We start from the raw sequence: 15,894 nt of genomic DNA on the forward strand, positions 1-15,894 counted from the left end.
CCCTGAGGAGCCCGTTTTCATAGAGGTATGGGTTGAGGGTTAGTAGAGAGCTTCTTTTATCAATGGGTTTTGCATTTTCCAAGCATGCTCTTTCGCGAGGAAAATATCGGGTTTGCGTTAACGTCACAAGTTTATTTTTCGTTTTGCGGAGATCTTCATGAGACAGAGAGGGAGTGTAAGCGGGTTTAATGCCTCGAATTCGGTCCTTGAGATTATTAATGAACCTGAAGGCATATGCCATGACCCTGAGGGCGTGAGGAAAAGAGAAAAATCGATCCAATACCTCAGGGTCATCTTCAGCTGAGTGTAGTGCTTCGACTCGGCGCATTTCAAGCGGGTTGATGCTGCGGGTAGATGGTTTTGGCCAACGATCGTTTCTTGTAAAGCTTTTAATGCGTTGCCTGCATGTATACGTGTCACTAGAAATCTGAATGAGTTTTTGGGAAAGGACATCAAAATTTTGCTGAGCCCTAGCATTTAAAAATACTTTTCTTTCTGTAATTTTGGTTAATTTAATTTAAGTCGCTATTGTAACATATATACCGTTTTGAGCGAAAATGAATAAAAAATGTTAAGTTGTTATATATAGACGCGGCTGCAGCTTAAGCATGGTTCCTCCAGAATTTCTGCTGCTTTCTTCACTGCTATAATTTCCGCCTGAAAAACGCTGCAGTAATCTGGCAGCCTGTAGGATCCATTAATTTGGGATCACCCGTATACACGTGTATAGTATGTTGTGCCATTTCTGCACCCCGGTACTAACCTTCGGGCTCAATTGTGGCCCCAATATCTCTTTCGAAGCTCAGGCATGGGGCCATATATTCCGTTTGCTTGATGTTAGTTGGCGCTATACTGCTGTGGCCATAAGGCCGGAACTCTAGCTGCCCCGAGCTTGCGAGGCAGAGTGAGAAGAAAGTGAAGATAACGTAGAAAACAGAAAGAGTAAGGGAAAAAAAATACAAAACATAATTAAGGGGAGAAAAATTGGAACATGGACAAGAAAATTGCAACAAGGGTGGAAAGGGATATTGGGAAGAGAAAAAGAGGGAGTGGCAGAGGCGAGGGAAAGGGGAAATAGAAATGGAGAGGGGATAGATATCCGCCACCGCACCTCATGCAAGCCAACTTCATTGATAAAGCCTACTAGCTTCCTTGGCTTGTGGGTTTGAATATGATAATGATCTGACCATTGCGAGCCCAAAAACTTAATCCTACGGCTTAAGACTGCGTCGCATTTTAAGAGGATATGCTCCGCCGTTTCCGCTGACCGATCACAGAATCGGCAGGTGTCATTGATTGTATGCCAAATTTCTGCATTAGCTGTTAGAGTCCTTATGTTATTTTTCGAAAGGCTTTTGATTGCCCTATAGCGATTTGTACTGTAACGTCCTAACCGTGAGTTAGATTGTCTCTTCTCTCTTTTCCCTCTCAACAGACAGAACCGGCTCAGGACCAGTGGGTCGTGAAGTCGCTGCCTCTTTCGCCACGTTGTCCGCCTGCTCATTATCCTCCACTCCCCTGTGGCCTGGGAAACAAGCAGCAGTACTACGGAAGGGGGAGACAGATACTGACAAAGAAGAGAACGAGTATTGAAAAATAAAAGAATGAAGGATGGAATAGGAATCGAAAGGAATTAAAGAGGTAGGCGGAAATGGAAGGAGTGAGGAAGGGGAGACAGAAAAGAACGCCTATAGGCGAAAGGACGATAACAAAGCGGAAACCAACGTAAAGGGGTCGTTAAAGCCGTAGACAAAGGAAGAAGGTGGGGCAATGGAAGGAAAGAAAGAAGAAGAAAATCAGAGCAGCTAAGGAGTGGACTGAAAGCGAAGGCAGAGGACTGGGAATGAAAAGGATGGAGATGAAGAAAAATTAGAGGAACAGTGACAGTACGAACAAGAATTAAGCCACAGAGGATACTTACTTACTTACTTAATTGGCGCTTAACCGTCTAAACGGTTATGGCCGTCCAACAAGGCGCGCCAGTCGCTCCTTCGCTCCGCCAACCGGCGCCAATTGGTAACACCAAGGGAGTTTAAATCGTTTTCCACCTGGTCCTTCCAACGGGGTGGGGGCCGCCCTCTACCTCTGCTTCCATAGGCGGGTTCCGATAGAAACACTTTCTTGGCCGGAGCATCATCTTTCATTCGCATAACATGGCCTAGCCAGCGCAGCCGCTGCGTTTTAATTCGCTGGACTATGTTGATGTCTGCGTATAGCTCGTACAGCTCATCATTAAATCTTCTTCGGTACTCGCCATCGCCAACGCGTAGAGGTCCATAAATCTTTCGAAGAACTTTTCTCTCGAACACTCCCAAAGCCGCTTCATCTGCTGTTGTCATGGTCCATGCTTCTGCCCCATATAGCAGGACGGGTACGATAAGTGACTTGTAGAGTATGATTTTCGTTCGCACCACAGAGGATACACATGGAAAAAAATCGGCTGAAGAAAAAAAATTATGCAATGAATTACTTTGTTTAAACAAATGGTGCCTTGACAGGACAAGAAATCTTCCAAATGCTTGGCATTCGTGCAAATTTGCGGATCTTAAGTCGAGCCGCCATCAAATATTTTTGTATATGACTACAATTTCGCTTTCCCAGTGAGGGTGGTAGAAGTCTGCCCTTGTGAAATGCTCCAACGTACAAACGCCACAGTCAAGGACTGCTGCGGTACCTCATATCGGTGGCAACAAGAGCCGCAAAGTTAGCTCCCTTTAGAATATCTGAGTAGGCTGAAATGTAGTCGTTGCCTCTTGCTGCTTATCAACCATTTCTTCTTCTCTTAGCATATTACCACAGCTTTCGCCCTCCCCCACACATCCTGATTTACGGCATACGTGGTACATACATAGTTGCTGGCTATTTCGAGTTATTCCTTTGGTTTGCCTCGTCGATATAAAGGTATAGGTGTTGTTATCGCGGCTAACTTTCCCAACGGCCCTAGGACTGGGACCTTTTCCTCCGTTTTCCTTCTCTGGAAAGCAAGCTTGTTGCTTTTAGTCAATCGCTGCCTCTTGTTTTTAGCAGAACCTTATTCTCAATACTGTGGCGGAATCGAGTATTGCTCGTAGCAAAGTTCCTATCAATAGCTCGCCCTCACGGTCAGTTGGTTCAACTAAAGGGCTCTGGATAATTCTTAATGCTACCCCGTGTTGTGAGATGGCTCTCTTTACTCTCTGTCTCGTTTAGCTCTCAACTACATTTCTTTATTCAGCTTCGCACGCGTCTGCCGTTCGATGTTGATGGTCCTTTGCCGGAGCTAGATCCGGTACGCTCCGGTAAAAAGTAATAATGAGCTACTAACCCCACCATCTCGGCTTTATATGACCACGTTGAACCTTCTAAGCTATCCCACGACCTCATCCCCTAATTCCGTTTTCTCATCGAACTCTCTGGATCTACGCTTAGCTCACTTTCCAGCATTTATATTGATTTTATCCTTCTTCGTTTGCTACACCATACAAGGCGGGCTCAGCTTTCTAATGTGAGGTAGGGAAAGAATAGGCGTCACTCTCATATATAAGGAAAATACAGCCGGTGATTCAGTGATCAGTTCTTGTTTTTCAACATTTCGCCGCCCTCCTATGCAGCGAAACGGCGAAGGCAGCTCATACGCTGAGCCACAAAGACGGAAAAATATATATTTGAAATTCAAAGTCATCGGGTTAAGGTTTTATAAAACGAATTAGGCTACCTTAAATTTATTAGAATTTGTTGGCCAAAATTAACCTCATGTAAAGCCTAAACAATATTTTTTTTTTATAAAGCTCAACGCATTATGCTTTAAGGAAAAATTCAAAAAAATTTGGGTTGGGCTAATATCTTGCTCCAAAAACATAAGAACTTTGCTGATAAAGCATAACTTCTAGAAAATTAAATTTTAAAACTAGTTTGTCATAATTATTTACTAATTATTATTGACTTTAAGACTATTTACAAACTTGCCGTGGCACTTTTAGTGATAAATGCTTTGATTACACAAACACTGCAGCTCAAATAAATAGGTACAAAATTGAAAACCTGGTTTGCTTAAAATTTATTGGTCGTTGATTTCAAAGCAAAAAAGAGCAAGCGGAAAAAAGTTCATGAATAAGAGCCTATATCTACATATATGGAAGAAAATTTGATAAATTCTTCGGAAAAAATTTTCAAAAATCAATATGAATTTTGAGATACCTATAACTTGTACTTTGTCAATTTTATCGAATTTTCACGTTGTGGATCTTAGATTGGTTTTCATAGTTTCAGTTGCAAAATTCATGGAAGTTTTTTCTTAAAATGTGGAAAAAAAGAATTTCGTAATTTTCCTCTATAATCAATAATAACAAGTAAGGAAGGCTAAGTTCGGGTGTAACCGAACTTTACATACTCAGTTGAGAGCTTTGGAGACAAAATAAGGGAAAATCACCATTTAGCAAAATTAACCTAGGGTAAACCTGGAATGTGTTTGTATGACATGGGTTTCGAATGGAAGGTATTAATGAGTATTTTAAAAGGGAGTGGGCCTTAGTTCTATAGGTGGACGCCTTTTCGAGATATCGCCATAAAGGTGGACCAGGGGTGACTCTAGAATGTGGTCGTACGATATGGGTATCAAATGAAAGGTGTTAATGAGTATTTTAAAAGGGAGTGGGCCTTAGTTCTATCGGTGGACACCTTTTCGAGATATCGCCATAAAGGTGGTCCAGGGGTGACTATAGAATGTGTTTGTACAATATGGGTATCAAATTAAAGGCATTAATGAGGGTTTTAAAAGAGAGTGACCCTTAGTTGTATATGTGAAGGCGTTTTCGAGATATCGACCAAAATGTGGACCAGGGTGACCCAGAACATCATCTGTCGGGTACCGCTAATTTATTTATATATGTAATACCTGCCAAGATTCCAAGGGCGGTTGATTTCGCCCTGCAGAACTTTTGTCATTTTCTTCTACTTAATATGGTAGGTGTCACACCCATTTTACAAAGTTTTTTTCTAAAGTTATATTTTACGTCAATAAACCAATCCAATTACCATGTTTCATCCCTTTTTTCGTATTTGGTATAGAATTATGACATTTTTTTCATTTTCCGTAATTTTCGATATCGAAAAAGTGGGCGTGGTCATAGTCGGATTTCGGCCATTTTTAATACCAATACAAGGTGACTTCAGATAAGTACGTGAACTAAGTTTAGTAAAGATATGTCGATTTTTGCTCAAGTTATCGTGTTAACGGCCGAGTGGAAGGACAGACGGTCGACTGTGTATAAAAACTGGGCGTGGCTTCAATCGATTTCGCCCATTTTCACAGAAAACTGTTAACGTCATAAAATCTATGCCCCTACCAAATTTCAAAAGGATTGGTAAATTTTTGTTCGATTTATGGCATTAAAAGTATTCTAGATGAATTAAATGAAAAAGGGCGGAGCCACGCCCATTTTGAAATTTTCTTTTAGTTTTGTATTTTGTTGCACCATTCATTACTGGAGTTTTACTTATATACTGTAAAGATATTCAAATATCTTCAACGTCTGCCAAATTACAGCTTGCAAAACTTTGAAATTACCTTCTTTTAAAAGTGGGCGGTGCCACGCCTATTGTCCAAAATTTTACTAATTTTCTATTCTCTGTCATAAGGTCAACCCACCTAACAAGTTTCATCGCTTTAGCCGTCTTTGGTAATGAATTACCGCACTTTTTTTGTTTTTCGAAATTTTCGATATCGAAAAAGTGGGCGTGGTTATGGTCCGATTTCGTTCATTTTAAATAGCGATCTGATATGGGTGCCCAGGAACCTACATGCCAAATTTTATCAAGATACCTCAAATTTAATCAAGTTATCGTGTTTACGGGCGGACGGACGGACGGACATGGCTAAATGAATTTCTTTTTTCGCCCAGATCATTTTGATATATAGAGGTCTATATCTATCTCGATTAGTTTATGCCGTTACGGATTACCGTTATGCGAACAAAGTTAATATACTCTGTGAGCTCTGCTCAGCTGAGTATAAAAAGAAAAATTTTAGAAAGTAATATGAGCCTTATCAAATACATATAAATAGTATTAATATAGTATTGAACAGCAGCGGCATTAACTTTGATTGGATAACGGTTGGTTGTACAGGTATAAAGGAATCGAGATAGATATAGACTTCCATATAGTTATCATCAGTATTGAAAAAAAGTTTTATTAAGCCATGTCCGTCCGTCTGTCCGTCCGTTAACACGATAACTTGAGAAAATGTTGATATACCGGTATACTGGTTTTTCTGGACCCAGAATAGATTGGTATTAAAAATGAGCGAAATCGGACGATAACCACGCCCACTTTTTACATATATAACATTTTGGTTAACACAAAAAACCTGATTATTAAGTGAATAATACACTTAGAATGTTGATGGTTGGACTTATATTGAACTAACATTGATAAATTCAATTTTACAAATATTATTAATCATAAATCAAGAACCGCTAAGCCTATCATAACAAAATTAGACAGACCCTTTGGTATAGGTTAGTTTGAAATGGTCGGTGAATAAAAACCTCACATAGACGGAATATGTCCATAGTGTTACCAGAATTTATTTGACGACCAAACTGAAGAACCCCAATTAGGTGCCTAGACATATGTTATAGAATACCTCCGTCCTCTTGGCAAATACTAGAAGTTTTGTAGGGCCCAGCTTAATTGCAGTCTCGAGATCTGGAAACTATGCCACCCCTAATAGCTGGCGCCTTGACCTGGTGAGCGTAGGACACGAACACAGAAAGTGCTCAACCGTTTCTTCATGCAGCTCACACATCCTGCACTTATAAGCATGTGACACCAGAAGGCAGTGTCCAGTCAGTATGCCCATTGTGAGCCTTAAGTCTTCTTTCTACGGAGATTTGTAGGGGTAATATAGTAGGCTTAGTACATGATCTTAGAAATTTTGCAGCCCGCGCTTTTGTCCACGGATATGCAACTCCTGTCTCCTTTTGATTTCTCCCAAATGGATTGGGACGTCTATCGTCGGATCAGCGAGTGTTGCCTTCATTATAAAGAATGCTTCGAAGAAAAATTAACGAAATCGGGTTAAGAACCACGCCTACTTTTTTATAAAAGATTTTTAAAATGGTCATGGATGTATATAAAAGCTCTATATCAAGTGTTTCATTTCCCAACAGGAATTATAAAAAGAAAAATCAAAAAATTAAAATTTTTGAAAATGGACATTTCGCGAAGCACTGTTATAAACATTCTCGTGTAATAAGACAAATACTTGCTAACCTTTTTTGTGTGCTATTCTTTGTTAAATTGCAGAATTTAACTGTGAAAAATGTTAGAAAATTACCAACAAGTAGGACAAATAATTTCACTTGCAAAGTGTGAAAGTACCCTTAGCCAAAGCAAATGTCAAAATCTTCTTATGCTTTGCTTACAACAAGAATTGGAAGATGGCTACTTTTTCATGTCAGATGGCGCCAGTGTCACTCTATCTGCCGTTCTCTATAAAAATACGTGCAATCTACTCATAATGCATAAGATTGTGTTCAATGCATCTTTATGAAAAACTTCATTGTGGCTCGGCCTTAAATAACGCTAGCGTACGCTGGCTTTTCTTTTCGAATACATACATACATCCCACTCAAAGCAAGTTTGCTCGTAAAATTCACAGCGAACATACACACGAACTGCATTTTCAACCTGCTAAATTTGTACCACATTTTTTTAAATTTCACTCTCATAATTTTTTCATAACGCGCCTAAAGAAGAATACTTCAAAAAGAATTTAATAGGCGAAAGTTGACGAAACTTGCCACTGCTGTTTTCATGTTCATTATCAATTTTGTACCTATTAATATGAGTAGGAGTGTAAGTGTTAAAGTAGCATAATTAGTAAGCAATCAGCGTCAAACTGTAGAAATAAACCAGTACCAGTTAATAATTTTTACGTTGTCATAGAGCACATAAATACATACGTTTCTATATAGTTACAAGTACTATAAAAATTATGAAGAAATATTATCTAATTATTGTCTGTGGTTCATTAGCAGCTCCTTTGCAATAGTCATCATGACGTAATAAAAAATAAAATATTCTTTTATAAACAAAGCAGCTGTCAATAGTTTTGAACCTTAAATTGGGTAAAAAAAAATGTTAATCACTGAAAGGGACATTGTTCTTAAGTATGTACCTATGTAGTACATATGTATGTATGTATGTATATACATATAGTGAGATTTATAAAATTGTAGTTCCGTAGAACTTAAATAAATAAATGTAAGGCGCGATAACCTCCCAAGAGATTTTAGGCCGAGCTTCTCTTCCAATTTGCGTCGTGCTCCTTTTTAATTTTTCCTACAAATTGGCGGGATGGCACCTAGTTTCTTTATGCCGACTCCGAACGGCATCTGCGAGGCAGATGAGTTTTCACTGAGAGCTTTTCATGGCAGAAATACACTCGGAGTGCTTGCCAAACACTGCCGAACCTTATTTCTAAAACTTTGATGTTGCTTTGCCCGGGGTGTGAACCCAGGGCATTCGGTGTGGTAGGCGAAGCACGCTACCATCACACCACGGTGGTCGCCAAGTAGAACTTATAAAAACTAAATTAAGCATAAAACTTTGTTCGAGTTTTAGGAAATTTTTCGGGAGTAATCCAAAAGGGCACAAAGTTTTACGTAAAATGCTTTATGCTAAAAGCTCTTTTATTTTGTTCTTTTCCCCCAGCATTTGCTGTGTTTTTATACTCAGTTGAGCAGAGCTCACAGAGTATATTAACTTTGATTGGATAACGGTTGGTTGTACAGGTATAAAGGAATCGAGATAGATATAGTCTTCCATATATCAAAATCATCACGATCGAAAAAAAATTTGATTGAGCCATGTCCGTCCGTCCGTTAACACGATAACTTGAGTAAATTTTGAGATATCTTGATGAAATTTGGTATGTAGGTTCCTGAGCACTTATCTCAGATTGCTATTTAAAATGAACGATATCGGACTATAGCCACGCCCACTTTTTTGATATCGAAAATTTAGAAAAACCAAAAAAGTGCGATAATTCATTACCAAAGACGGATAAAGCGATGAAACTTGGTAGGTCAGTTGAACTTATGACGCAGAATAGAAAATTATTAAAACTTTGGACAATGGGCGTGGAACCGCCAACTTTTAGAAGAAGGTAATTTAAAAGTTTTACAAGCTGTAATTTCGCAGTCGTTGGAGATATCATGATGAAATTTGGCAGGAAGGTTACTCCTATTACTATATGTATGCCTACTAAAAATTAGCAAAATAAGAGAACGACCACGCCCACTTTAAAAAGAAAATTTTTTTTAAGTCAAATTTTAACAAAAAATTTTATTTCTTTTCAGTATATAATTAATTATGTCATGATTTAACTCCAGTAATGATATGGTGCAACAAAATACAAAAATAAAAGAAAATTTCAAAATGGGCGTGGCTCATCCCTTTTTCATTTAATTTGTCTAGGATACTTTTAATGCCATAAGTCGAACAAAAATTTACCAATCCTTGTGAAATTTGGTAGGGGCTTAGATTCTGGGACGATAACTTATTTCTGTGAAAAAGGGCGATATCGGTTGAAGCCACCCCCAGTTTTTATACACAGACGACCGTCTGTCCTTCCGCTCGGCCATTAACACGATAACTTGAGCAAAAATCGATATATCTTTACTAAACTCAGTTCACGTACTTATCTGAACTCACTTTGTATTGGTATAAAAAATGGCCGAAATCCGACTATGACCCCGCCTACTTTTCCGATATCGAAAATTACGAAAAATGAAAAAAATACCATAATTCCATACCAAATACGAAAAAAAGGATGAAACAAGGTAAATTGGATTGCTTTATTGACGTAAAATATAACTTTAGAAAAAAACTTTGTAAAATGGGTGTGACACCTACCATATTAAGTAGAAGAAAATGAAAAAGTTTTGCAGGGCGAAATCAAAAGCCCTTGGAATCTTGGAAGGAATACTGTTCGTGGTATTTCATATATAAATAAATTAGCGGTATCCGACAAATGACGTTCTGGGTCACCCTGGTACACATTTTGGTCGATATCTGGAAAACGCCTTCACATACACAACTACCACCACTCCCTTTTAAAACCCTCATTAATACCTTTAATTTGATGCCCATATCGTACAAACAAAGTCTAGAGTTGCCCCTAGTCCACCTTTATGGCGATATTTCGAAAAGGCGTCCACCTATAGAACTAAGGCCTATTCCCTTTTAAAATACTCATCAACCCCCTTCATTTGATACCCATATCGTACAAACAAATTCTAGAGTTAGCCCTGGTCCACCTTTATGGCGATATCCCTAAATGGCGTCATCCACCTATAGAACTATGGCCCACTCCCTCATAAAATACTCTTTAATACCTTTCATTTGATACACATGTCATACAAACATATTCCAGGGTTACCCTCGGTTCATTTTCCTACATGGTTATTTTCCCTTATGTTGTCACCATAGCTCTCAACTGAGTATGTAATGTTCGGTTACACCCGAATTTAACCTTCCTTACTTGTTTTACTTGTACTAATGCAGTTTTATATGCATTCGCGTATACTGTTTACTGTTTAGGAGACCCATCTAGCGGAAATTATTAAAAACTTGCGGCAGTGTTTAAATAACTAGCTACGAAACGGGTCGTTCTGAATAGCGGATACACACACCTCTGTTGGTCATGGTGTCTTACTTATAGCTGAATCGGTTGCGATGAATCGTGGACACACACACTTTTCGGTCATAAAAGTGGAGAAAAATGGACCAAAAGAAACGAAACATGTACCTTTAAACTAAAATATAAAGATTCCACATGTTTTAAGAGGACTTTCTAATTATCTCTGAACATCTCGATCCCTGTCCAATCGAGAAAGCTTTTTTATCCTAAATATTGCAATCTAATAGAGCCCAACATCGAAAGCAAAACTTCTAAGTTCGGACGTTTTTTAAAATTTTCACGATTCGTGGACCACCTAGCAAAGTTTTTTCCCCTCACGTTGAATAATAACCGAGTTCCAAAATGTGTACCAAGTTTCAAGAATCTAGCTCTTCGGGAATTTACTCGAAAATGGAATGAACAAGAGTCTAAAATTTTGTATGAAAATTGGCGGAAAAACATCCAACGAAACTAATATAAAGGAAGTAATAAAGCATCAGTATTATCCGTCGATTTATACAGAGGTTCGGAGTGGAGTAAAAGTACTTATCTTCTATCGCAGATAAATAACTCAATATCTTGGGAATTCATTGCACCATGCCTCGTTCTGGATGCAAGGTACAAAACGAAATAGACCAACGAAGCACAATATAGGAAAATGGAAAAATTCAATAACTAACTTAGCCAAATAGCCAAAAATATTCTTTGCCTAGATGAACAACAAAAAACTATCATACAAACCTATAGATGGCGGCGATAGTGCCGGACTGTCGATAGCGCTATCGATAGTTTGCTTAACCCTCAAGGTGGGTATGCCTGTCGTAAGAGGCATCTAAAATACCCAATCGATTTAACGGGTTTGTGTAGCGCAATATATAGTTTCTTCAACCCAATTATCAACCTCTCCTACCCGTGGCGAATCCTTTTTCTTTAGCTGCCCCAAAATTCTTCATGGAAGTAGGGCGTGGTCATATTAAATTGTTCCCGTAATGGAAGGGCGTATACATTAATGCTGCTTGTTACCGAAATGTACAGAATCTATATCCGGCAAAGCATAACACACAGCAAATCTACTTGCTTTGCATACAATGATAGCTAGAAGAACTATCTTACACCTAATTTTTCTTATACTTTAAGAATACTTCGTTAATGGTTTCTTTTTGGCTGGCCCTATTTCACCGGAAAATTAGGTACAAAAATTTAAATTTTCTTATACCCAGCTATACTTGTACACAGGGTGTTATAAATTTGATTGGATAACTGTTGGTTGTACAGGTATAAAGGGATCGAGATAGATATAGACTTCCATATATCAAAATCATCAGTATCGAAAAAAAATTTGATTTACCCATGTCCGTCCGTCCGTCTGTCCGTTAACACGAAAACTTGAGTAAATATTGAGAACGTATGTATCTGGACCCAGAATAGATTGGTATTGAAAATGAGGGAAATTGGATGATAACCACGCCCACTTTTTATATATATAACATTTTGGAAAACACAATAAACCTTATTTAGTAAATAATACACCTAGAATGTTGAAATTTGACGTGTGGATTGGTATTGAGACTCTTGATAAAAATTTGAAAAAAAAATTGTAAAATGGGCGTGGCACCGCCCACTTGCGATAAAATCAATTTTACGAATATTATTAATCATAAATCAAAAATCCTTAAACCTATAGTAACAAAATTCGGAGATTTTTAAAAGGGTCGTGGGCAAATAAAACAAGTAAGGACGGGACTGTCTTCGGCTGTGCCGAAGACTTCATACCTTTCATGAATGGGGCTGAACAATAATCTTATCCCGTTCATAATCTCCAAATAATCGGATGTATAAGATAAGAAATATATAGTGAACAGATGTACAAACCTAAACGATTTTTAAGATAAATATAAAATAAAAAATGGCAAAAAACACCCTTATCTGAACGATCGGTTGTATGGGATATATATTATATATAGCTCCGTTCGAAATGATTTTTATAGGAAATCTTCTATGATATATTAGAATATATATCACCAAGTTTCACGTTTTTATATTGGAAATTATGGGAAAAATTGCCAAAAATCTTTCTATTTGAACGATCGGTTGTATGGGATATTTATTATATATAGCTCCGATCGAAATGATTTTTTCATGAAATCTTCTATGATATATTAGAATAAATATCATCAAGTTTAACTTTTTTATATTGGAAATTATGGGAGAAATGGCCAAAATCTCTCTATCTGAACGAGCGGTTGTATGGGATATATACTATATATAGCTCCGATCAAAGAGATTTTTTCAGGAAATCTTGTATGATATATTAAAATATATATCAGCGAGTTTCACGTTTATACTTTCTAAATTAAGGGAGAAATGGCCAAAAATCTTTCTATCTGAACGATCGGTTGTATGGTATATAACTATATATAGCTCCGATCAAAGTGATTTTTTCAGGATATCTTCTATGATATATTAGAATATATATCACTGAGTTTCACGTTTATACTTTCTAAATTGCGGCTGGAATGACCAAAATGGTATTATCTGTACGATCGGTTGTATGGGAGATATATGTTATAGTGGTCCGATCCTACCGGATCCGACAAATGTCTAATATAATACAAAAATGCATCCTTGTGTCGAATTTCATTGAGATATCTCAAAATTTGAGCGACTAGTTTGCGTTCAAACAGACAGACGGACGGACAGACGGACATGGCTATATCAACTCAGTTCGTCGCCCTGATCAATTCGGTATACTTAGTGGTAAGTCTATCCTCTTATATTTTTCTCAACGTTACAAACATCAGACCAAAGTTAATATACCATTTCATGTTCATGAAAGGTATAATAAGCCATATCTTTACAAAAAAGAGCTTTATATCAATGGTATTTCATTTCCCAAGTGGATTTATAACAATAAAGAGGAAAAACTTCAAATTTTAAAAAATGGGCGTGGCACTGCCCCTTTAATGACTAAACAATTTTCTATGTTTCGGGAGCCATAACTCGAAGACAAATTAGTTCAGAATAGAACCATATGTATATGTATTATTGCGCAGCCTTGTAACACTATTAAGCACACCAAACAAACAACAACGGCATTTCAAGTGTACAGCTGGGTGTGTAATGGTAGGTTTAACCTAGTTGAAATTGACCTTATTTAGAACGTGCTTTCGGCTGATGGAAATTGTGCACATATATCAAGGAACGATGGCGCTACAATAATTTCATGGTGGGGTGAAATAAGCTCAGGGCACACAGAGTCAAATGACCTTATAACCACCATAAGTTTAATTGAAATTTTGCGCACGTACTAAGGACCGCTGACAATGTAATAATTTGATAGTGATGTCACATAAGGTAATTTTCCCTTATTTACAATGGCCACAAAGTTAATTGAAACTTTGCACACGTATCAAGAACCGATTACAATACAATAACTCGATGGCGGGGTGATATAAACTCCAACGGACATAGAGTCAATTGACCTTATGACCACCATAAGTTTAATTTAAATTTTGCACACGTATCAAGGACCGATGACAATCCAACAATTTGATGGTGGGGTGATATAACATCCAAGGGACATAGAGTCAATTAACCTTATGACCACGAAAAGTTTACGATTTTTACGATTACAATACAATAATTCGATGGTGGGGTGACATAAGCTCAAGGGACATAAAGTCAATTGAACTTATAACCATTTCAAATAGTCGTGAGTGTAATTGAAACTTTGCATACGTCTTGTCTTACCTAATACCAAAGTTCACAACTTCAAAATATATTTTTATTTACTCCATAACATTGTTTACATTCCCACGTAATTATTTTCTTACATTGTTTTTGAAATCCTCCAAAGTGCGCCGACATCTTTGTACACGACCTGTAATAAAAAAAATAGCCAAGTGCGCTTTGTACTCTAATCACATACATAAATAAATTTACAGAAAATTAAAAAGTTAAATATTTGTACTTAATAATTGCTACTGCTTGTTTAAATATTTTATTAACGATGTGACTTGAATAGAACATACGCAATTACATTTTTATGATTTTCTTGTTTAAATTGAAATAAACAAAGAACATAAACAATTTGTGAGGTAGTGTTGTTGGTCAGCGGGATCACACAATAAAAGTAGAATTTATTGCTCTTTGTGAACTGAAATTCGTACAAGTTTTTGTTTACATAAAATATATGTATGTTGTTGTTATTTCAGTTTAAAAGAAAATGTCGTCGTTAATGAAGTTTTTGTTTAAAGAGATCGTTAATCAAGAATAATTATTTGTAAAATATTTCACTATGTACATAAGGGTTTATATATTTTGCTACAAAAGTTTTACTTTAATGGTATTAAATTTTATTTTTCACCGCGATAGCAATTAGATAATCGTAATAATTATTTTCTGTTGCCAAAAAAATCATTTTAATTACAAAATAATAACTTTATTGTTATTCTCACTATATGGCAATACAATATTTTCAAGTGTGAGTATAATTAAATATTTATTTATTTTTGCCACTTTCAGCATATTACCTACAACAATGTCCAAGCAATGAGGAATACATCAATGACTGCCTGCGTGACAGTGGAAATAAATTGGTGCATTATCTACGCAAGGGCGTACCTGAATTGGATATTTATGATGTAAGTTTACACCCACCCATTGACCTTATGCCTTAGGCATAAAGCATTTGGGAATATTCGCACTAATGTTATTTGCGCACAAAACTATTAAAAATTTTTTTTTTTCGCAAATTATATCAGATTGAGCCAGTTGTTATCGATGAGATTGGTATTGTATTGGGTGGTGGACCGGATGGTTATCGGGCGTTATTCCGTAATATACAAGCATACGGTGTAAGCAACATAACTGTGACGAACGTTCGGTGAGTAAAAAGATATATTTATAAATCTCAATTTATATTGTGACAAATATTAGCAACGCTAAGGGATACTATCATCTCTAAGCCAATACTAAGCAGTGACTTGTATGCACATCAACAAGTCAATCATTATATCTATACATATGTCCATACAAGCAGCGGATAGCACAAACAGATGCATATATCTGAGATACTCCCAAAAGTAGGCAATCATCGGTGGAAGTATCACTCACATACTTATACACGCGCATATGAGAAGCTATAACGTGCGCCTGTAGTTATGTTATAGCTGGTAATTTTATAACTGGTAAACAAGTAGCAAATTCTAGAAATAGAAAGGCCTATG

At 37.1% G+C, this 15,894-nt stretch overlaps 1 protein-coding gene across 1 annotated transcript in view; it reads left to right on the forward strand.

Annotated features, from left to right (window-relative positions):
• Jhbp2 (Juvenile hormone binding protein 2) overlaps positions 1-15,894 on the forward strand; it is a 45,372-nt gene that overhangs the window by 6,611 nt on the left and 22,867 nt on the right. The window contains exons 2-3 of the mRNA XM_067771307.1: positions 15,191-15,309; positions 15,430-15,551. Of these exons, the coding sequence (XP_067627408.1) occupies positions 15,191-15,309; positions 15,430-15,551 (241 nt within the window). The remainder of the gene's footprint in view (positions 1-15,190; positions 15,310-15,429; positions 15,552-15,894) is intronic.

This window comes from Eurosta solidaginis, chromosome 1, assembly GCF_040869045.1.
Source record: "Eurosta solidaginis isolate ZX-2024a chromosome 1, ASM4086904v1, whole genome shotgun sequence".
Classification (NCBI taxonomy): domain Eukaryota; kingdom Metazoa; phylum Arthropoda; class Insecta; order Diptera; family Tephritidae; genus Eurosta; species Eurosta solidaginis.